Raw genomic sequence first — 24,026 nt, forward strand, 5'->3', positions numbered from 1 at the left:
GAAAACGTTTTGTGGGCTTAGCTTTCAAATGAGGCGTTTAGCCAAAGAGGACAGCATGCATTCGGTTTAGGCGGGTGGTAAGAGGTTAAAAACAGTGTGACCCGCTCCACAGAGCACCTGAGGCAAATCACTTATAACACCAGACTAACCATATAAATGTCGATTATAACTGACCTGCATCACATGAATGATCGCATTTTGAGGGACTATTTTCTAGCAGATCACTCCGCCGCTGCCTAGCTTGTACAACCACGAAGCTGATGCTGCTCAAACATAAGTTATTTTAAATGCAAAATGGTCAAAATTATTCTATGGACACAGACATTTAAATGGTTAGTCTGGTGTTATAAGTCTGTGTTTCCCAACCAGGGGCACGGGGACCCCTGGGGGTACTTGAGCACTTAGCAGGGGGTACTTGGAATTATTTCAGATAGAAAAAGAAGAATTTCAATATGAATTTCAAAGGAAAGTTAGTTTTAATTATGTTTGATTTTGAGAGTATTTTAGCTTAATTTTGAAGACAACACACTGTTAAATACTGTATAATATAAATTTAGTTGGTCACTTTGTAATAATATTGGCAAAATCCTCAAGGTAGGGGGTGCTCAGAGTATAAATCCACGACTCAAGGGGTACGCGAGACAAAAAGCGTTGGAAACCACTGTTATAAGTGAACTGCCTCAGGTGGAGCGGGTCACACTGTTTTTAATGCAGGCTAGCTGATACCATAAACATGCACTAGCCTTGCATTAGCCTAGCGCCACGAAACTCTTCAAACATAAGAACTGCATGAATTACAACAAAAAAAAATATCTCCAGAAATCAACAACACTCTGGATAACTAGGAAATGAGGCCCTATGTCAAACATCCTGAAACAACCCTTTAATCTCAGTGAATCGCCGCCATGTTGGATTTTCTGCAGTGTCTCGCTCCCTGATGGATAATCGTTCCTCTGTTTTGCCGCAGACCCGTACGCCATCGTCTCCTTCCTGCACCAGTCCCAGAAGACGGTGACGGTTCGCAACACGCTGAACCCGACCTGGGACCAGACGCTCATCTTCTACGAGGTGGAGATCTTCGGAGACGTGGAGAGCACCAGGACCAGCCCGCCCAACGTGGTGGTGGAGCTGTTCGACCAGGACTCTTACGTACGTTCACCAGTTTCACTCTGAACCAGGTTTTAATTCCACTCGGTCACAACATCTGCACTTCAGTCGCTCCTGCAGACTCCACACTTCACAGGCTCAGACTAAAGGGATTTGTCAATATCTAATATATTGATCTGAAATTTAAAGTTTCACTCATGTTTTCATTAACCCCTTAACTCCCACCTGAACCGAGCACATTTTCTCCAGTTTGGCTTTACCCCAGTCCAAAAGCTTCTGGAAAAAAGGTGTGAATATAGCGACAGAACTGAGATGAAAACAATGATGGAAATGTGACAAAAAAGTGAGAAAACATTGACAAAAAAGTGACGAAAAAGTGGCAAAAATGTCACAAGAAATTGAAAAAATATTGACGAAAAAATGACAAAAATTGGACCAAAAAAAATACAAAAATGTGACAAAAATGTGATAAAAAAATTGACAAAAAAATTACAAAAATGTGACAATGAATGACAAAAAAATGACAAAAAATGTGACACAATGTGACAAAAAAAATTACAAAAATGTGATTAAAATTTGTCAAAAAAGTGACAAAAAAATGACAAAAAAACAAACAAACAAAAAAGACAAAAATGTGACAAAAGTGACAAAAAAATGACAAAAAAATGACAAAAAAGTTACAAAAATTAGTTAAATATCCAACAAAAAAATTATGGGAAAAAAATCTGATGACGTGAGGAAAAAGATCCTCTCGGTTCAGGCGGGAGTTAAGAGTTTAATATCTTTTTCAAAAACAAAACATGATCCAAAATAAAACCATACATTTAATCCTGGCTCTTCCCAGTATGAAAATATAGCTGATTTCTGATTTTAAAGTGTTGGTAAATTATAATTATTGGGGGGATTTCAGACGGAAAAGGGGTCTTGATGTCCTGGACTTTTAGAATTTGCCTTATGTCTCCCTGACCCCTGTGTGACCCCAGGGCGCAGACGAGTTCCTGGGCCGCTGCGTGTGCCAGCCGTCCTTCTCCCCCGCGCCCCGTCTGTCCTGGTTCCCCGTGCTCCGGGACGGGCGTCCGGCCGGGGAGCTGCTGGCCGCTTTCCACATCATACAGAGGGACAAGGTCAGAGACACGTGTTACATACAGCATCTACAACACGCATGATCCTCCAGTCAGTGTCATGTCATGTGCCTGTTCTCCTCCACAGCCGGCGGTTCATCACATCCCGGGGCAGGAGGTGGGTTTACTTTATTTCTAGCCATTTTCAAAGCTCATAATCCATTGTTAAGCCTCAATTGTGCAGGATTTGTCCACTTTTTAATCGATCCACTTGTTGTTCCTACAGGGAGACGTCGTGACCTCCTCCCATGTTTTGGACGAGGTAAGAAATTAAACATGTGATAAATCAAACTTATGAATCTTCTGTCCGACTCTGCTCACTTTTTGTTGTTTTTGTTTTGGCTCAGCTGATGTTTCCGGGTTTCCTCTCTGAACATCTGCAAGAATGGGTACAAAAATCTACTTCTGTGAAAAGTACCTGCAAAAAGCTGACTGACCTGACTTTGCAAACTAACTAAAAATACGTGGTTGATGTTTTGCAGCCGGAGGAGTCAGACCTGCCGCCTCCTCCTCCTCAGAGAGAAACAAACGTGTTCGTGGTTCCACAGGGGATAAAGCCGGTGCTGCAGAGGACGGCCATCGAGGTGAGAACTGTGAAATAATCTTTAATCGAGACACTGCAGGCGGAGAGGGGAGAAAATATTTAAAAGAGAATGTATTGTCTCATTTAATTTATTTCCGAGCCAGGTTTAAATTTATTTCTGAGTTTCAGGAAACAAAAGTCTGTAGTTTAACTGAATTTGGTCGATATCATAGATATAATATAATAAAGAAGAGCGGGTCATTCAGCCCCATTCATTGAAAAAGGTCCCGAGTCCTGTGTGAAGTTTAATGGTCGCTCTGTCTCCCCCTACACAGCCTGTTCCTTAAAATGGCAAAAAGGCGGGAAGCCCTGCACTCGAGAAGTGGGCGGGGCCTCCACTGGCTCCAGAGCTTGATTGACAGGCTCTGGAGCCAGTCACTGCACTGAAAATGCTTCAAAATTTTGGGCTGCTAAACAAAATCCAGCGTGGTTAAAAATATTTCACCTCCTCCAGCGTGGTCACATGGGTCACATGGGTCAGAGCGATTTTTAGAAAAAGAAAAACTCTTTGGAGCCAGGCTTTTAAGCTGTTCTTGGGACGTTTGAAGTCCCATTAGAATCAATGCTCCCAAGCGTCTCTTGGAGTCGCCCCGGCCACCAGGGGGCGGTATTACAGCAGTGTCAGCTCCATGAGGACCATAGAGAAGCTATTCCTCCCTTGGTCGATATGATTCCAAAGCAACACACTGTGCTTGAAAATCACTGTTTTTGGGCCAGAGTCAATGACAAAGATTTAACCTCTTTCCCCCAAGTGCATTGTCTCCAGTTCGGCTTTACCCAAATCCAAAAGCTTCTCAACTGGAGAGCAACAGTGTAACGCCTCATTTGAAAACGAAGACTTACTAAAGTGATCATAACCTTTTTGTCACATTTTTGAAACATTTTGTCGTGTTTTCGCTCTTTTCGTGCAGCTTTTTTGTGGCTTTCTCATCTTTTTTTTCCATTTCTTTTTGTCACTTTTTGTCGTGTTTTCATCCTCGTTTTCATTGCTATTTCGCTCTTTTTTTTAAAGCTTTTAGATTTGGATAAAGCCAAACTGGAGACAATGTGCTTGGTCCAGGTGGGGGTAAGAGGTTAATTTCCTGAATGAGACAAACCATTCGGACCCGGTTTTGACTTTATTCGTGTGTGTTGAAGACGTTCCTGCAGTGTCTCCTTTAATAACACGAGGTTAAAGCTGAAGTTACTGCATCGATGCACAAACTAATGTCCTGATAAAGGTTTCACGTAGACGTTGAACTTTCCCGCTGTTGCAGGTCCTGGCGTGGGGCGTGCGTAACCTGAAGAGTTTCCAGCTGGCCAGCGTTACCTCCCCCAGCCTGCAGGTGGAGTGCGGGGGCGCCGTGGTGCAGAGCTGCGTCATCCGCAGCGTCAAGAAGAAGCCCAACTTCGACGTCAACACCATGCTCCTGGTCGTGGTGAGCGCACATGAAAACACATTTAATATCTACCACTATGAAGGTTTTCAGTCTTCTCAAAGCTCCAGGACGTGTTTATAACGTGTATTTTTCAAACATATCTGAGCGCTGTGGAGTGAAGTGTCTTGCCCAAGGACAAAACGGCAAATGGATACGGTAATTATCCGGTGAAAAGAGTTTGTAAAGTTTATATTAGAGTCAAACCGCAGCCTTCACGAGCCGCACTTTTCTCCTCAAACGAGCTGAGAAGGGTTCCATTTTCTTTGGCGCCGCCGCGTTCGACCCCTCGTCCTTAAGTTTGGAAATATAGGTCCCGGTTTTTCCAGAGATCAGCCGCCTCTGAGGTTTCTCCTGACAAACTCGGAATGGAAACGTAAAGTTCTGACCTTCACCGTCGGACGATCCTGGTTTTGGCGAACGCGGAATTATGTTAAAAAGTTTCAGCTTTGTCCAAATGTGGATCCAGTGAAGTGTGGAGCATCAGCGTGGAGCAACACAGGGCTCAGTGTTTAAAGGCCAGGCCAGAGTTTATACGTAAAGCAGCTGGAACTGGTCCAGACACGAGCTCTGTGGATTTGCTATACATGGGTTCTCCTGTTGTAGGCGCCATTTTGAGGGGTTTCCTTCAAAATATTGACTTTCTTACACAGTCTTTAGAAACGCCATCCATCCATCTTCTTCCACTTGATCATGGGGGTGACCGATGGCCCCCTATAGCTCCCCCTGCAGGTGGTGGGTCTCTTTTGGACCTGTTTGCCCTTGGAGAACCTACCAGGGGCCCGACAACAGAGCTCCAGGATCATTCGGGCTCCTCCACACTGGCAATGGTCCTTAGAAGATCCTCCCTCATCTCTGTTTTCACTCCACGACAACCGAATCCAGCTTTCCCCCAAATACAAAGGGCCTGATCGTGCTGTTCTTCTGCTTTCGTCTTCATCGCTCCACAGGGAAGGTGACAACTGAGACACTGCAGGTGGAGGGTATCCATTTGAGAGAGCCAGTTTTAAGTTTATTGCTGAGTTTCAGGAAACATCACAACATTGAAAGTCAGTTTTGCTCTGGCTTTGTCCCGGGTGGGATTGGATTTGGTCGCTATGATTCCAAAGTAACACACTTTGCTTGAAAATCACTGTATGGGCCAATGTCAATTACAAAGATTTTACCAATTCAAAAATCTATCAAAGCAATTTATATCAGTGCTTTGGATGTTGACAGTTTTACCTCTCAGTCCGGGAAAAGAGTCGAGACTCGGCTCCCAGCAACAAATTGTGTCCCAGTTTTTAAGAGCAAAACTCTTGTCACCCGATATAATATTTACACATGAATTTATTGGGACATGGCCTTGTGGAAGAGACACGCTGGTGGGACTATGTCTCTGTGCCTCCTCCTGACTCTCCTCTGTGTCTCCTCTGTGTCTCCTCTCAGAGCCTCTCCTCTGTGTCTTCTCCTGACTCTCCTCTGTGTCTCCTCTGTGTCTCCTCTCAGAACCTCTTCTCTGTGTCTCCTCTCAGAACCTCTTCTCTGTGTCTCCTCTCAGAGCCTCTCCTCTGTGTCTCCTCTCAGAGCTTCTCCTCTGTGTCTCCTCTGTGTCTCCTCTGTGTCTCCTCTGTGTCTCCTCTCAGAGCCTCTCCTCTGTGTCTCCTCCTGACTCTCCTCTGTGTCTCCTCTGTGTCTCCTCTGTGTCTCCTCTCAGAGCCTCTCCTCTGTGTCTCCTCTCAGAGCCTCTCCTCTGTGCCTCCTCCTGACTCTCCTCTGTGTCTCCTCTCAGAGCCTCTCCTCTGTGTCTCCTCTCAGAGCCTCTCCTCTGTGCCTCCTCCTGACTCTCCTCTGTGTCTCCTCTGTGTCTCCTCTGTGTCTCCTCTCAGAGCCTCTCCTCTGTGCCTCCTCCTGACTCTCCTCTGTGTCTCCTCTCAGAGCCTCCCTCGTGAGGAGCTGTACATGCCTCCCATCGTGGTGAAGGTCATCGATAACCGGCAGTTCGGGCGGCGGCCGGTGGTGGGACAGTGCTCGGTCCGGGCGCTGGACGACTATCGCTGTGACCCGGGTCAGAACCAGGACCCGGAGCACGGAGACGAGGAGGAGGCGCCGGGATTCACAAGTGAGAGACGCACAGACCCAAATTATACACTGTTAAACTCTCTCTCTGCCAAGATCATTTCATTACATTTATTACTTTTTTTTTATACCAGTACTTTAACGATACTTGTTTTTTGATACCGATATCTGATCGATACTTTTCCTGATGCCTATAATAAAATATGTGTCGTCTAGAACCAGAAAACAGAACAATAATGTGTGGGAGATCGAGAGGCTCCTCTGTCAGGACTGGAAGTGAAGGGGGCAGAGGGTGATTTTTTTTCCTAGGATGGGAAAGGCCGGCCGCTCCATGATTGGCCAGTTGCCAATATTGGCAGCCAATGATAGTGAAGCTCCAACCATGACATTACAACAAAACAACGCTAGTTATAACTAGTCCAAACTAACCGTGTACCGGACCCTGACCTTCAGGAAAGTGGAGTTACATAAAGTGTCTTTCAGGCGTTCATGAATCTGACCAATCACGGAGTCGACCTATCGGGACGATCTGCAAATTTACAACATCAGGTTAATCTCCAATGTCAAGAACTGGGTGAAAAATGGGGAATCATTTGGGGGATTATGTGTGAAATTGTCGCAAAAGTAAGGACAAATTTTGTATAAAAAGGGGAATAAATTAGGTTAAAAAAAAATTGAAAAAATTGGGGAAATAGAGAAAATTTCAATTCCATTAGTAATATAAAAAGGAGAAAAAATAGGTCAGAAATTGGATTTTTTCTTTTTTTTTTTTTAAATTGAGCAAAACTAGACATTTTTGGTAAAAAAAAAAAAAAAATGGGGGAAAAAATTGTTCTACTGTTCCTGAACCAGCATCATCAAAACTATACCTGTTTTTGATACCTTAAAGCAGTACAAAGTAACGTGTTTACCTTAATAAATCCTTTCCGTAGTCCCTCTGGGGGTAATACAAGTGTGTGTCTCTGGCTAGAAAACCATGCTTGAAAGTTGACTGCCACCGGACTGGAGTCACCAATACACACTAATGGGAACACGAAGGAGAAGCTAACATGCTAACGTGCAAAGCTAACTGTGGGCTAGCGCCACTTAAACAGTATTTACAGCCAAGTTTGGATGAGAAAAAATATTTTCATTGTATAATTGGATGCACAATATCCCTCTGTCCCTTTGTCTTTCCTGTCAGCGTAGTATTTACTCTCACAGACAATTAGTAAGTTAAAAAATCGTAACTTGCTGCTACACCTGTAGTTGCGTTTATGGCCTCTAGGGGGAAGAGTTACTTAGTACTGCTTTAATTTTTTCAACACCAGTCAGGGGCGGACTGGCCATATGTCCATTCTGGAAGAGCACAGAAGGGCCACTGGCTCTCGGGCCACCAGTCTGGCCTCTTAATTTTCTCCTTAACCTCTTACCCCCCACCTTAACCGAGCTTTACCCAAATCTAAAAGAATAAGAGCGAAGCATTGAAATAGCGACGAAAACGAGGGTGAAAAGCATTAAAAATGTGCCGGAAAAGCAACAAAAAAGTGACGAAAACTTTACGAAAACATGACGACATGGCAGGGAAAAAAGCGATGGAAAAGGAATAAAAAGTGTAGAAAAAAAAGTCACAAAATCACGCCAAAAAGCCACAAATTAAGCGTTACACCGTTGCTTTCCAGTTGAGAAGCTTTTGGATTTGGGTAAATCCGAACTCGAGAAAAGGCACTCGGTTAAGACGGGAGGTAAGAGGTTAATGTCTTTGTGGAAGTGCTGCATTTACACTCACTTGGGCCAGGCTAGTCCGAGTCCAGGGCCGTTTTTCAGTCCCAGTCCGCCCCGATACTAGTACTTTTTAAACGGATATCGTTTAACGGTGCTCAGCCCTTTTCTTCAGTGTGCAACAATCAAATCATTATGCTTCAGTTTATATCTGTCTGTAAAGAAGTAACCTTCAGTCCAGTTAATTCCCTGATTATTCCCATTCATTCTCATAAATTCCCTGATGTGACAGAACTACGTAGGCTGTTATCGGTGACCTTTATATAAAACCCTGACCTTGTGTTTGAATCCCAGACCACAGACCGGACTCGTTCTGTGGAGACGTGTTGGTGAACATCGGAGACGAGGAGCCGCTCATTCCGGATCAGGTAATAAAACACGTTCAAAACTCACTTATCTGGATTCAAACAGGCACTTAATGTACATTTCTAGTTCTTCTCTTGGTTTGTGATGCTTTCAGCTAATGCACATATCTGCACGTTGCTGATGAAGATGAGTCCTAGTCTGAAAAGAACAGAATGTGCCTGTTGCGCCTCCCGCCTCTCGCCCGGCGCCTCTCGTTTGTAAACCTCCCGTGAATGTAAATGAGCTGGGTCCGTCGCCGCCTCATTTACCCGCGTTTGGAAAAAGTTCCCGTTGGAGCGCGCGCCGCTTGAGGCTAATGCGCTGCAGCGTGGAAAACCGCCGTGTCCGCCGCTAACGGGGGTCGAGCTAACGGCGAGCGACAGACCTTTGCAGATCCGCAGGGGAAAGAATCCGGCGCTTCTCGTGCGCGTCTTTAGCTTAAAGCAAAGGTTAAAGTCATCAGCGTCGCGCGGATTCCTGCGGCTCCTCCAGACGACAGGTTTAAGTTGATTTTTTCCTCCGTCTTGTTGTCTCCCGTCAGTTTGTTTTCTCATTAGCGACGTTTCTTTTCCATCCGGAGCAGCTGTTGAGACTGGGGCCTCCTTGTTCATTTTGAGGGAGTTCTGCTGTAAAATGTCTCTCCACGTACTCGTCATTATTTCAGCTCTCGTTCTGCTTTTGTGTTTTCTCCCAGTAATGACAGAGATATCAGTTACCATGGTTACCAGCACGGAGTCTGCAGCCGCCCATCGCCTCCTTTTTAAACACGTGCTGCGTTCATGGACCTCTGGAAAATGCACATGAACGCTCGACAGGGGTTAATAACTGGGGCACTCGGGTCAGAACAAGCTTCTTTTATTGTTGTTCTTTTATCGTCTCATTATTCAACCTCTTAAGCCCCGCCTGAACCGAGCACATTTTCCCCAGTTTGGCTTTACCCAAATCTTCTTGAGAAAAGCGGCAAAATAGCGACAAAAACGTGACAAATATGCAATCAAAATGGCAAAAATGCGCTGGGAAAAAAAAAACGTGACAACAACGCGAGGAAAAAGAACCGTTTAGATCAGTTTTGTAGGTCTTAGCTTTCAAATGAAAGTTACTCTAGGGCTGGGCGATATGGACCAAAAGTCCAATCCCGATATCCATCCATCCATTTTCATCCGCTTTATCCGGGGCCGGGTCGCGGGGGCAGCAGTCTCAGCAGAGATGCCCAGACTTCCCGATCCACACACACCTCCTCCAGCTGTTCTGACCCCGAGGCCACACCAGGCCAGCTCGGAGACATAGTCCCACCAGAGTGTCCTGGGTCTTCCACGAGGCCTTGTCCCACTAGGACATGCCTGGAACACCTCCCGTGGGAGGCGACCAGGAGGCATCCGGAACAGATGCCCTAATATCTAATAATAGCTTAAATATCGATATACGACATATATCACAATATTTTTTCTGCAAAGTGAGAGCTGTGGAATTAAATATCAAGTAAAAGTCAAATACGAGTAGTTTTATTGAAAACAAAATGTAAACATAAACACTGTACAACAAAACTCCGTAAATATTACAATGCAAATTTGAACTATCAAACTATATACATATCGTTATCGTTTATCTATAGTTACAGTCGAGGAGCTTTTAGATTTGGGTAAAGACGAGCTGGAGAAAATGCACTCGGTTAAGGCGGGGAGTAAGAGGTTAAACTCTGCTACTTTCTGGACTTTAGTTTGAGCTGTCGTTGTCCTCGGAGGAACATATTTGCAAGAGAAATGCAAATGTTTGCAAAAAGAAAATGTATAAAATGACCAAACCTAAGTTTAGCTTTTGAGACGCTAACGCCACATTGTTCAATGATTCAGTGATTGACTCAGTGTTGCCAGTAACAAGTTTCTCTAATCTGATTACTTTTACAGTAATGAGTAATCGAACGCATCACTTTATCCAGACCAGTAATCAGATTAAAGTGACTTTTCCAAGTCTCTGTGAGTTACTGTTCTGTTATTTTCCTTAAGAAAATTGTTGAGACGGGGAGGTGATGCTGGCAGCTGATTAATGTAATTAAAAAGTAACTTCTAATCTAAGTGGATTACATTAAATCACTGTTTATCACACTGGGTCAGGCTGTACAGTCGTAATATCTCTGTCATTGCCTTGACTGTGGAGCTCAGACTCTCAGACACTGAATGTTTGTATCAGTCTGACGCTCTGAGAGGATTTATCCCTGTTCTGTGGAGGCTCAGACAGACTTGAATGGCAGGACGAGCGCAATGTCTCGAGTTCATGTCCCGGGTAAATAAACTTCTCCTGTATAAGACAACCACTGTTAATTCTCTCTAGTGTCTTTTAAAATCAAGTAACTACGGTCACTTTTTAAAGGAGTAATGAAAGACTGTTTTATTTGCTCTCATCAAAATCCTCACTTTCCAACATAAAAAGCTCCAGAACACAAACCGACTGGGGCCATGACGTCACACCTCGGGAAAAGAACCCACTGTTTTACATAAAGCTGGAGAGATCTTCACTATCGCTGATTCACATGAAGAGACGGGCTCTTCACATGACACGAGTCGCCTCAGCAATATTACTCAGTGAAGGCCTGTGTCAATGCAGATCAATGAGACCAGATCACCCTCGTTTAGCTACGTTTACATCGGCTATTGGGCTGAATAATCCGTATGTTACAGAGGCGGGGAAAGACCTGTGTGTGAAACAGTCAAAATCATGTTTAATTACTGTGTAAAGACTGTGCTTTAGATCTTTACAAACACAACCACAACGGAAAAGCGGGTTAGAAAACATTAGCCTTTCTGCTGGGTTTATGACTCTTCTGAGGGGCATTTGCTCAGGCTTTTCTTTGTAACTGGTAAAGTACTAATTGTGTTGATCTGCTGAAGTCCATATTAAACTTTCGTAACCCTCCCCAAACCCTCCTGGGACGGAGCGTCTCACGGTTCGTCCTTTTGTCTCGAACAGTCGCTGACGCTCTGCGGATCGCGTTTCCCGCGGTCTGTGTGTGGAAACGGCTGCACACGCCCTGGCATTTACTTCATTAGTTGGTTTCAGCCACACAGGCCTCCCAAACAAAAGCATGATGCAAGCGGGCGGCGGTTCTGCGGCGGCGGGGCTTTACTTCACGTTAGATTAAGCAAACAAAGACGACAGACCAAAACAGACACGCCGGGTTCAAATGTGCTGAACGTGGAAGAGCTGCTCAAACTCTGCTCTGTGGATTCATCACGATCTGGACTTTGTTTTGAGGATTTCTTGCCGTTCAAAAGATAGTTGTGAATAAAAGTGAAGAATCTGCTGATGAAGTTCCCAGTTGATCAAAACATAGAAATGGCAGAAGCGGCGTTGGATCCTCGGTTAGCGTGCTCAATGTATTTTCCCTATAGCCGTTAGCATTAGCCACGAAACATCACAAATTATCAACGATTAAGATGTTTTTTGCCGTCGACTGTTGTTCGAAATCATTAATGAATGCGCAGACTCCTTGGAGATTTTACTTTAGTCAAGATATGATTGTGTTTATTGCTCTCACTGTTGAAATATTATGGAGGAACAAAGCAAAGCGCGGGTTAGATTAATCAAAAGCCTCGAGCGATTCACCACAAACCCAACTCAGAGCGGCTTTGAACAGCGGCAGCTCCCGAGGACTGTGTGCAAAGTTCTTAACACGCTTTTATAAAAGTAAATGTATCTGTATGCAGGGCCGGATTTAATTAAAATGGGCCCCAGGGATAATTGAATTTCAGGGCCCCCATCTAGTGTATGTCTGTCTGATTTATCTCCCTCTACAATTAACAGATTTTTTTTTCTTGCAGGAGAAACTACTTCTTCTCAAAGTACGTTAAGAACCTTTGCTGCTGCCAGACTGGTGGGGGGACATATTCAAAGGGGGGTCTGGGGGTCCTTCCACAGAGATCTTTTTTATTTTAATGGTGCAATTTAGTGCATTCTCATTTTATTTTTTCCCAGTGTCAACTCAATGAAAAGGGCCCATCCTTGTTTAGACCTGGTTTAGTCTTGGTTTAGTCCTGGTTTAGTCCTGGTTTAGTCCTGGTTTAGTCCTGGTTTAGTCCTGGTTTAGTCCTGGTTTAGTCCTGGTTTAGTCCTGGGTTAGTCTTGGTTTAGTCCTGGTTTAGTCCTGGGTTAGTCTTGGTTTAATCCTGATTTAGTCTCGGGTACAAGGCACATGTGAGGGAGTCTGCAAAGAGAGAGGGAACTCTCCTTTTCTCCTTATGCCCAGGGGCCCCTCAGTCTGCTGGGCCCCTGGGCCAAGTTGAACGTCTTGCTGTCGATACTGACGTGTTGCTCGTTGCTTCTGCGTGTGCTAACCCGCTAACCCGCTAACATGCTAACCTGCTAACCTGTCTTCTCGTGTGCTTGTCTCTGTGTTGCTTGTGTGTTGTAGTTCGCAGACGGCGCCGGCTCGGCCATCATTAACCTGTCGGCCTCCTCTGCCAGTCTCCGTGTAGGTAACAAGTCTGAGAGTCCAGCTTCATCCAGGAAGTGACTCCAACATGTCTGTGTCGCTCACTGATGCCACCAAATACTGACATGTTCGGTATCCACGTGTAGCAGGAAAGGCTGTGACCGAGATGACGCTGTAATCCAAATATGGGCATTTCCTTTGTGGGAGACAGCAGCGGCTAAAGACGGGAGGAATATACACACAAGGCGCATGGAAAAGTTTTAACCTCTTACATGAACCGAGCACATTTTCTCTAGTTTGGCATTACCCAAATCTAAAAGTAAAAAACCGACAAAAATTGTCAAGAAAGAGCGACAAAAAAGTGACAAAAACGCAAGGAAAAAGTGACCAAAACATGACAAAAAAACTATGAAAACACGACAAAAACACTTCCATAATGTGACAAAAAAACGGTGACATGCGACAAAAAAGACACGATCAGTTTAGTAGGTCTTAGCTTTCAACTGAGGCGTTACTCTGGCCTATAGGCTGTAAGCTCCAGTTGAGAAGCTTGTGAGAAAATGTGGCGGCTGGACAGGGGTTAAAAAGTGTGGTTTTGAAAAGTTTGGAAAATGTTTTATAGCGGAGAAAGAAAATGTATATAATATAAGAGAAATATACGCCGGGTGCAGACCATAGACATATTATAATAGACTTTTTAGATTTCTCACTCCTCCCTGTTTACCACAATCATGACGGATTTACAGACTCCTCCTCCCCAGCTCTGAGCAAGCATGTTCCTAAAAAGGGCATAAGAGGCGGGATCTTCACCGTAGACTCCGCCCTTGCGTCACGTGTAGCTCGCGCAGCTCCAATGCTAACAGTCCGGCCCTCATCAGTACGAGATGCCTGTTTTTTTAGCTAACCCAGCGTTATCACAGGAGGAACATCGAGCTGTAGAAAGTTTATGAAACTTAGAAACCAGGCTTTGAAGTTGTTTTTAACGTGTCTAAAGTGCAATGCTTTCCAATGGGAGACTAGCAGTGAAAAGGAGGTACTACTGCAATGGCGACCCCCAATGTCGTCGTCACAAAGCAGAGCAGCCATTGGTGCAGACGTTGCTTTACACTTTGACTTTACAACATTTTGAATGTTTTCTCAGAGAGATTGTTTTTAAATATATAATTCCTGCCTGATTTATGGAGCTTTGAGCCTCAAAAACAAGGAGAAACTTGAATGTTTACAGATTTTTCCCAGTAATAACAAGCTTATTCAGACACTAAACAAGATCCAAAATCCCTCTGAGCCAATCTCTTTAACAAATATGTCTCAATACATACATTTAAACCTGGTTGTGTCCATTATGTAGAGTTTGTTGTTAGAAATACAAGCACATTTAATGCCTTATTTTTACACGAAAACATAAAATAACAGAAAACTTGCAATACATTTTTCTCTCAGATTCATGTCAGTGAATTACAGCCGAAGTTTCAGTTTGATTTCTCTACGTTTGTTTTTTTTCCCTATTCACCTGCACCTACATTAGAACAACCCCAGGTCCTTTTTCCCTAACTGTGTGAACTTATGCTCTGCGGTTCTTGGCCTAATCGCAGCCTACGTCTGTTCTATTGATCTCACTGGAGAAATCACCCGTGCAACATCCCAAAACAACGCATTTATCGGATAAACCTCAAGTTTCTCCTCAAAAACAAGGAGAAACTTGAATGTTTACAGATTTTCCCACTGATAGCAAGCTTATTCAGACACTAAACAAGATACAAAATCCCTCTGAGCCAATCTCTTTAACAAATATGTCTCAATACATACATTTAAACCTGGATGTGCTCATTATGTAGTCTTATATATGTATGTATGTCTTATATTTACATGAAAACATAAAATGACAGAAAACTTGCAATACATTTTTCTCTCAGATTCATGTTAGTGAACTACAGCCGAAGTTTCAGTTTGATTTCTCTACGTTTGTTTTTTTTCCCTATTCACCTGCACCTACATTAGAACAACCCCAGGTCCTTTTCCCCTAACTGTGTGAACTTATTCTCCGCGGTTCTTGGCCTAATCGCAGCCTACGTTTGTTCTATTGATCTCACTGGAGAAATCACCCGTGCAACATCCCAAAACAACGCATTTATCGGAAAAACTCGCAGAAGACGGACCGAAGAAAAACGCCGAGATCTAACAAGCCTTAAATGAAAAACGACCTCCGCCCGTCGACTCCCATCTCCCCTCTCCCCGCGCCGTGATGGATTCTGTCGCGGCCGACCTCAAGGAAAATTATCCCCGCGTTTTTCTTTTTTTCTCCCTTAAACGCTCAACGACGTCATAATCGGTCCTTCGAGCCGGACGAGCAGCTCCGCCCGCTTCAAACTCCTGCGGTTCCTCTGATGCCTCATTCTTCTCCGCAAATCACATCAAAACCTTTTTCGAAATCGCCGCCAGAAATCCGTCAAACCGGGCCCGAAGCGCCGGGGTGTGTAAATCTTCGCCTCGATCTCGTTGGTTTGTGATTTATGCGACGGACAATTCAGGCCTTTGTAGCGACGTTTCCACTGACAGCGCGCGCTAAATCTCTCCGGGTTTGGTAATCCGAGGCGGGGAGTTTATGGTCTCGTTAAGTGTCTTCGTTTGATGCTAATTGGATGAAACTCGCCGTCTAATTTATAACATGCGTTTCATGTGGATGGGCTTAAGATGGGGTAATGTAGGCGAGATTAAAGAGAGAGTGAAACATGTAGATCATGGCGTTGGGAAGGAGTGGACATTTAAAGGTCCTATATCACTGTCACTTGTTTTTGCTGATGTTTTGTCCTCATTAAACTTTACTGAGTGACACGCTGGGTCTTACAACAAATCTGCTGTTAAACTTTCATGAGCTGATCTAGGTCACAGTTCATGTCACTTTGGTTTTGCCAAATTATTGTCTTACAATTGTGCCCGTCTGGCAGCTTGTAACATCACTTGGATTGATATTTTGGTACAGCTCGACTGTACACAGGCACTTTTATTATTTGATACGTAAGTTGAGTTTATGGGACTGGTGTAGTTTTCTTAACTTGTTACTTGCTGTCTCTCCTAATCAGGGAGTTCGGGTTATGATTACGGTAAGGAACAGCACATGTGATGGTTTTAGAAACTTGAAGTTCTTGGCTTTCAAATGAGGTATCACACTATACACTTTGAGATTTGGATTCAATTGCTAACCCGTGGCCTTTGCTCGGCCCGATCCCGTCAGACCTCGGAAGGGCCGGGTCGGTGCTTGGATGGGAGACCATTTGGTAACACCAGGAAGCCTGGGTGAATGTAGTGAGTGGTTGGTGGGGGTCGGAGGGGCCGATGGTGCAGACTGGTTGCCTCGCTGCCTCAGTATACCCCAGGGCAGCTGTGGCTACAGTAGTAGCTTACTACCACCAAGTATGGAGTGAATGAATAAGGTTAAGGTTAAGTTATACTTTATTAATCCCCGTAGGGAAGTTCATTCTCTGCATTTGACCCGTCCTCAGTGTCTCTGGGCGACCTGTAGGAGCAGTGACCCCCCCAGCGTGGGCCGGCGCTCGGGGACCCGTCTCCATGATGTGGAGCCAGACTGGGGTCAGAGACACCTGGCTGGAGGATTCACCTATTGTACATGTTTTTGTAATTTTTTTTTTTTTTACATAATGCAATTTAAAGTGTCTTTGAGCGTCCAGAAAAGCACTATATAAAACCAATGCTTTATTATTATTATTTTTAAGATGGCAGATAACAGGTTAAGAGAACGGCACAAAGTAAAAATCATGTGCCTCACAAAAGTTTTTTGTTGTAATTTATCAGCTCTTCCTTTTGAACTGTTGCAGTGATTAAACTAATGGATTTTTGAACTACCCAAAGTATTTTAACTCTTCAAATGTGAGTGAGTAGATCATGGGTCTGAAACATTTCCAACCAAATCAAAGTCTCAAGGAGCCACAATAGTTTTAATCAACATTGTTTATTATGTTTTGTATGTAATAAATGCCACTTCAAGCATTCTGTGGCATCATACATGTAATTCTTAAGTAAGCGACTTTAGTAAAGTGACTTTGAGCGTCTGGAGAAGCCAGTGCATTATTATTATTATTTTAAACTCTCCTGCTCTCCTGCTCCTGACGGGCTCCTCAAAGGCACTGGTTGAAGAATGGGTCAAATGCAGAGGACTCATCTCCCTACAGGGACAGTAACATCTACATCTACTGTCCACATATGTTTTTAGGAGACTATTCTCTGACTTGTTACCACACAAACCTTTGCCGTGAGTTTTTCGTCCCGTTTGGTGCAGCTCCAGTCCTCCCCGGGCCTGTCCTCTGCTGCCTGTCAGAGCGCGGCGAGCAGACAGTATTTATGTGAAAATGCCACAGATTTTTGGCTGAGGTTTTGGTGCCGTTCCTCCAGAAACCGCAGCGGAGAGAATGAGCCGCTCGCCCAAGTATCTGCGCACATACCACACGCTTCATTTAGGCCCCGCGTGCTCTCGGGCTCCGCTCAGATCAAGCAAAGTCAACGCTTTTTCGGCTTTTAACCGCGCTGCATCTCGCCCTCGCTCTGAGTGATCCTGTCCCACTGAAGTCATGTCGGAGCAGAGGAGTCCAACACTGAGGCCATGAGGCGACACATCCATCAAGCCTGTTTAGAAGAACACAAAGATCTGCTCACAGGGATTCTGGGTGGTGTTACGTGTGGAGGCTTAAAGTGCAGATGTTGTTAAAGAGTGGGATGAAAACGGCCCTAAAGTTTAGTCCCTGTGTGTGTTCCTCCCGTCTTTAGCCGCTGCTGTCTCCCACAAAGGAAACGACCATATTTGGATTATTATGTCATCTCAGTCGTAGCCTTTTGTGCTACACGTGGATACCAAACATGTCAGTATTTGTGAATGAATAAGTGTAGGAAAGACCAAGGAGATCAAGGAGTGAAAATGTGACAAAATGGGTCGACCATACACAACTTGAATCATCATAAAACAAAGCAAACTTAAAGGGATGTTTCAGGATTTTTGACATAGGGCCTCATTTCCTAGTTATCCAGAGTGTTGCTGATTTAAGGAGATTTTTTTTTTTTTGTAATTCATGCAGTTCTTATGTTTGAAGAGTTTCGTGGCGCTAGGCTAGTGCAAGGCTAGCGCATTTCTATGGTATCAGCTAGCCTGCATTAAAAACAGTCTGACCCCAAATCACTGTTAACACCAGACTAACCATATAAATGTCTGTGTCGATAGAATAATGTTTGGAATATAACTGACCTGCATCACATGAATGATTGCATTTTGAGGGACTATTTTCTAGCAGATCACTCCGCCATCGCGTAGCTTATACAACCACAAAGCTGATGCTGCTCAAATATAAGTTAAAGTTAAATATAAGTCAAATGCAAAATGGTTAAAATGATTCTATGGACACAGACATTTATATGGTTAGTCTGGTGTTATAAGTGATTTGCCTCAGGTGCTCTGTGGAGCGGGTCACACTGTTTTTAATGCAGGCTAGCTGATACCATAGAAATGCGCTAGCCTTGCATTAGCCTAGCGCCACAAAGCTCTTCAAACATAAGAACTGCATGAGTTACAAAAACAAAAATCTCCAGGTATCAGCAACTCTCTGGATAACTAGGAAATGAGGCCCTATGTCAAAAATCCTGAAACATCCCCTTAAAGCGTTACACTTCAAGCTCTCCCAGAAGTGTCAAAACAACAGAAGCCGATACAGAGCAAAAAGATTTCAAACTGAGCCTTTAATAGAGCCTTTATAGATACAAACGGCATCGCGTCATACAAGGGGCCGTGGCCTCGCCGAGGGGGAAGGAAGTATGTTTTGGGGAAAACAATCTCTCACTCTTTTTAGCCATTTTCTGGTGGAATCTAAACTTATATATCACACACAAATAAATCAAGTCTAAATCAGGTCCATATGGATGTTTTTTTTTACAGCAGAATAAAATGACAGTCATAGCTAGTGTTAGCATGTAGCACGATGCTAACATGAACCATCACATTAGCTTCTTTGTTCTCCTATATTTATGTATTTATGGGCTGTTGAACCACTTTGCTCTTCTCCATGTCTTTGTATCTTTATTGGGTAGAAAAGTACTTTCATAATTCAGCGTTTTTTTTGTAAATAAAGAAAGTTTAGGTGTTTCTCTTATTTGTTTTCCCTCTCAACTGCTTCAAACATGACCATATAAGGTCAGGTTACTTTATCTGTACCTGCAGGTAAATTTGTCTTGCAATTCTGAGAACTAGTCAAACATTAAAACACATTATACAAAGATAAAAAGAGGCAACGGCTAAAGATGCAGCAGAAATGTAAGCCACTGGACAGTAACAAAGATAAAAAGCCATTAGATCCTACTTGTTCATCAAGGAAAGGGCAGCGGGAACAAAACTTTTCCTAAAGCGGTTTGTACGCCCAGATGGAAGATATCGAATCTCTGAATGCAAAGGATGCTCAGTGTCTTTTATGAAGCTTCGTGCCGTCCTCTCTAACTGTTCATCATCAGAAAGTCCAAACTGGTCGAGGACTTTTTACTCGACCACTTGACCAGCTGATTCAAGGCGTTTTTGTTTCTAATATGAGGGCGAGTCAGAGATGCCGTCTGTATCTATGAGAGAAAACTCTCACCTGAAAGTCCTCTCATTTTGAATATCATCATGTGACCTTAGTTCATCTGTGCTGAGAGAGACGACGCTGGACTTTGTGACAGTTTTTGTTTCATGTGGACAGTTCCAGCCGTTACAGAGATATATTAACCATAAACCAAAGTTACCACAGCAGAATGATTCTCTGTTTTAAATGACGGTCTGTTTACGATGTGGTGACGTCACGTGAACGCTCTTTGACCCGTCCTTCAGTGAAATGCAGAACTTTTCAAACCTGCCGCACAGATCCATCAGCGGCGTTTGCAAATATCGGCGTTTTTCTCTGACACTTGGCCGCTTCGTCAGACGCTCGTGACTCATTTTCAAAACTTCACGGTTGATATTCTCGCCGTTGCCAAGACCCACTCTGTTTAACGCGCGGGTTTATTTGTGTTGGTTTGTCGTCTCGCTGGTGTAGACCGTGCGGTCCAGTGTGAAAAGTTCAGTTTGTGAAATGTAAAAGTCATTTGAGTCTCTGACTTTGTGCTGTTTTCTTGCATGCGCTCGATAGATGCTCAACTGGGTGAGTATAATATTAGTAACATTAATATTTATCTACACTGGCATTGAAAAAGACTCTGTTTATCTAATGTATATTTATCTATGAGGAAAAATGAACTGCTTTGCAAATGACATCCTCACTCACTAACACTTGTTCTACTCCAGTCACTGGGTCTCTCTCTCTAAATATTAAAAATGTCTTTTTACTCTTGCCAAGAGTCAGAGGAAAATTACAGACAGAAACGTTCACATCTCCAGATAATGCCCTCAGGTAAAACATCTGCAGGTTAAAGTCGTGGTTACTGTTCTTTCAATTGAAACTCATTCAGAGTTAATTCCAAGAGTGTGGTTCTAAACCCAAAGGCAAAGATCTTTAATAGAACTCTAGATAGGACATGGCCATGGTAATATGTTTGAACGAATGGCAAAAAGACACATATGCATTTTTTCTCACTGTCTGACATGAAACCAGAATTAACTTTTTTTTTTTTTTAAGTCAATTAGAATTTTAAAAATTATTTGTATTTGCTAAATGCCAGAAGAATGAGAGATACAATTTTCTACTCGGTTTTATATTACGTTTACAAAGCCAAAAGTTTACATACATTTCATCAGTAGTTGCTAGGATTGCCTTTAAACTGTGTAACTTGGGTCAAACGTTTTGGATTTCCTTCCACAAACTTCTCACAACAGTTGGAGTTTTGGTCCATTCGTCCAAGCAGAACTGCTGTAGCTGAGGCACATTTGTAGCCACCTTGTGTGCCTATGCCTTTTCAGCTCTGCCCAGACATTTAAACTGGACTGAGATCAGGACTTTGTGATGACATTTCAAAACATGGACTTTGTTTTCCTTCAGCCACTTGTAACCAGTTTGGCTTTGGGTCATTGTCCATTTGAAGAAACATCTGCCCCCGAGCTTTAACTCCCTGCTCTTGAGATGTTGCTCCAATATTTCCACATAGAGTTCTTTCTTCATGATGTCGTCTATTGTGTGAAGTGCACCAGTCCCTCCCACAGCAAAACAGCCCCACAGCATGATGCTGCCCCCCTGTATTCACAGTTGGATGGTGTTCTCAGGCTTTTCCTCCAAACGTGACCATGGTCATTATCCTTTTTTTATTTGCAAACTCCAAGCTGTGTTTCTGATGTTTCTTCTGGAGTCAGAGCTTCTTCCTGCAGAATTCCCTCTCAGCCCCTGTCGGGTCAGGACTCGTTTCACTCTGGATAATGACAATCTCCCAAATTGTTTAAGGGTGTAATAATCTTAGTGTATGTAAACTTCTGACTTTGTAGAAATCTCCCATTCTTTTGGCATTTAGCAACTATAAATATTGTTTAAAACTCTCAATGACCTAAAATAGTTGGTTAATAAAAGTTAATTCTGGTCTCATGTCTGACACTGAGAAAAAAACAAATGTGTCTTTGTATACAGTGTATATAAACATCTGGTTCCCACTGTAAATGCTCCTATTATTTCATGATGAACTAAAGATCTGCCTTATTCATTTCTTTCGTCTTCACAGCATAAACGGTGAATATAATGAACATCCCGTTATTTCCTTCTCCTCCGCAGACGACAGGACCAAAAAAGCTTGTTATTTATGTCACTGGGTATTTGACCAACACTGGCCTGAAGAGTTTGGTGCTTAAACTTTGGCTAAACTCGTCCTCGCGCTGGTAATGCCCCGTCTCCCAGGCTCGTAAATACGCCCCGCAGTTGTATATCACTCAACGGAATATTTGCAAAACTTAAATGCAGGTTTTTTATTCCACCTTTTTTGACGTCGCTTCGGTCCAAAAGTGCCATTTCCATTTCCCTCCGAGCCGTAAAAGCTGACCTTACGTTTCTCGAGTGTGATTTTGAAAATGTGCTCGGGTGTGTGGCCATAACAAACTGGATTAACCATGTCTCGTTCAGAGAGTGCAGAGGTCACTGGGATTCGTAAAGGTCAATCTGTGACGTGGTGACGAGTTTCTGAATCTCTTTGTTCTTCGTGTGTGCTGCAGGTGGAGGAGTTCGTGGACTGGTGGAGTAAGTTCTACGCTTCCACTGGAGTCAAGAACAAGTGCGGGACGTACCTGGAGCAAGGGCTGGACACGCTCACGGCGAGTCACACTTTACACAACAGCAGACCTGTCCGGGTTATGCAGTGCACTTTTAGAACAAAGGTTTACTGTCATTTTTATGCTTTAGAGGCGACAGCAACTGCAACCAGCGGCCATTGGGAGACTACGTTATAGCTCAGGGCGATATGGCCAAAAATGTATATCACGGTATGAAAAAGAAATATCATGATAACGGTATATTTGGCGATATAATTTACACCTGGCAAAATACATAAAAATCAAAACCTTTAGCCGATGGGGAAAATTCATTTACAGCTATTTTTCCTTGAGCGCTTGTGATGAGGAGGATATTATTAGCCTTTAACCGCGTTTGCAACGTGGTTGTCTCTGTTGTTGTTAGCGCCAGAAAGTTAGCTAGCGAGCTAGGTGATGCTACAGCTCTCCGGAGTTCATCCAAGACGCAAATCCTGAGCCTTTTCCTCGTAAATATGAGCGACAAAAGCAGCATACTTCATTCATATCATTAGATTCTTTAAGCGCTGCCCCTGAAGCTCCACAGTCATGTTTATGATGCTCTGAGTGACTCTGAGCAGCATCTCCGTGTGGTTCTGACATGAGCTGCGCAGGCAAATGATCTCATCCACCGCGGTATGAAAGTTTACACCGGTGTCCAAAATCTATACCGGTATTACCGTGCACGGTATGATATGGACCAACCCTACTAAGTAACTTGTTAACGTTAATAAATCCTTTCCGTTTTCCCTCTGGGGGTAATACAAGTGTTAATGGGATGATTGGAGGGTCTTTCATCTCCCCCTGGTGTCTCTGGCCAGAAAACCATGCTTGCATCTTGACTGCCACCGGACCGGAGCAACCAATACACTATAATAGAATCACGGAGAAGGAGCTAACAGGCTAACGGGCAAAGCTAAATGTGTGCTAGCGCCACTTAAACAGTATTTACAGCCAAGTTTGAGTGAAAAAAATATTTTCATTGTGTGATTGGATGAACAATATCCCTCTCTCCCTTTTTTGTCAGCGTAGTATTTACTCTTACACACCATTAATAACTTGAAAAACCGCAACATGCTACGACACCTGCAGTTGCGCTTATGGCCTCTAGGGGCATGAGTTACTTAGTACTGCTTTAAAGGAGATATTTTTTTTGTAATTCATGCAGTTCTTATGTTTGAAGAGTTCCGTGGCGCTAGGCTAGTGCAAGGCTAGTGCATGTCTATGATATCAGCTAGCCTGCATTAAAAACAGTGTGACCCGCCCCACAGAGCACCTGAGGCAAATCACTTATAACACCAGACTAACCATATAAATGTCTGTGTCCATAGAATCATTTTTGGAATATAACTGACCTGCATCACATGAATGATCGCATTTTGAGGGACTATTTTCTAGCAGATCACTCCGCCGCTGCGTAGCTTATACAACCACAAATATAAGGTATTTTAAATACAAAAATGGTTAAAATTATTCTATGGACACAGACATTTATATGGTTAGTCTGGTGTTATAAGTGATTTGCCTCAGGTGCTCTGTGGAGCGGGTCAGACTGTTTTTAATGCAGGCTAGCTGATACCATAGAAATGCACTAGCCAAGCGCCACCAAACTCTTCAAACATAAGAACTGCATGAATTACAAAATATCTCCAGAAATCACCAACACTCTGGATAACTAGGAAATTAGGCCCTATGTCAAAAATCCTGAAATATCCCTTTAAGACCACGACACTCAGGCCCGACAATGTCCGCCATTGCTACCGTGCCTCCATGTGTGGGTGGCAAAACATGCTAGTTTCCTGATAGTTAGCTTTGCGCTTTACACACATTTTAAGCACCTGTAAAGCCTGGTTTCAATTGTTTTTTTTACTTTTTACAGTTAGATATTGCTCCTGTGGTTAGTTACAGTTAAAGAAACCAGGCGGGTTTTCGAAAAAGAAACATTTTAGAAATCTCGTATACTGATGAGGGCCGGACTTTGATTGAC

General features: G+C 43.5%; 1 protein-coding gene across 5 annotated transcripts in view; it reads left to right on the top strand.

The window, feature by feature from the left end:
* The window catches only part of dysf (dysferlin, limb girdle muscular dystrophy 2B (autosomal recessive)), an 80,929-nt gene that overhangs the window by 34,473 nt on the left and 22,430 nt on the right, over positions 1–24,026 (top strand). For 4 of the 5 annotated variants that reach the window (XM_079579852.1, XM_079579853.1, XM_079579855.1 and 1 more), the window contains 12 exons: positions 968–1,149; positions 2,091–2,231; positions 2,317–2,346; positions 2,455–2,490; positions 2,576–2,617; positions 2,711–2,812; positions 4,068–4,229; positions 6,144–6,327; positions 8,340–8,413; positions 12,796–12,855; positions 19,971–19,982; positions 21,968–22,066. In XM_079579852.1, coding sequence (XP_079435978.1) covers positions 968–1,149; positions 2,091–2,231; positions 2,317–2,346; positions 2,455–2,490; positions 2,576–2,617; positions 2,711–2,812; positions 4,068–4,229; positions 6,144–6,327; positions 8,340–8,413; positions 12,796–12,855; positions 19,971–19,982; positions 21,968–22,066 — 1,124 coding nt within the window. The remainder of the gene's footprint in view (positions 1–967; positions 1,150–2,090; positions 2,232–2,316; positions 2,347–2,454; positions 2,491–2,575; positions 2,618–2,710; positions 2,813–4,067; positions 4,230–6,143; positions 6,328–8,339; positions 8,414–12,795; positions 12,856–19,970; positions 19,983–21,967; positions 22,067–24,026) is intronic. The other variant, XM_079579856.1, reaches the window with a different exon arrangement.

The sequence above is a fragment of the Gobius niger genome, assembly GCF_951799975.1.
Source record: "Gobius niger genome assembly, chromosome: 21".
Lineage (NCBI taxonomy): Eukaryota > Metazoa > Chordata > Actinopteri > Gobiiformes > Gobiidae > Gobius > Gobius niger.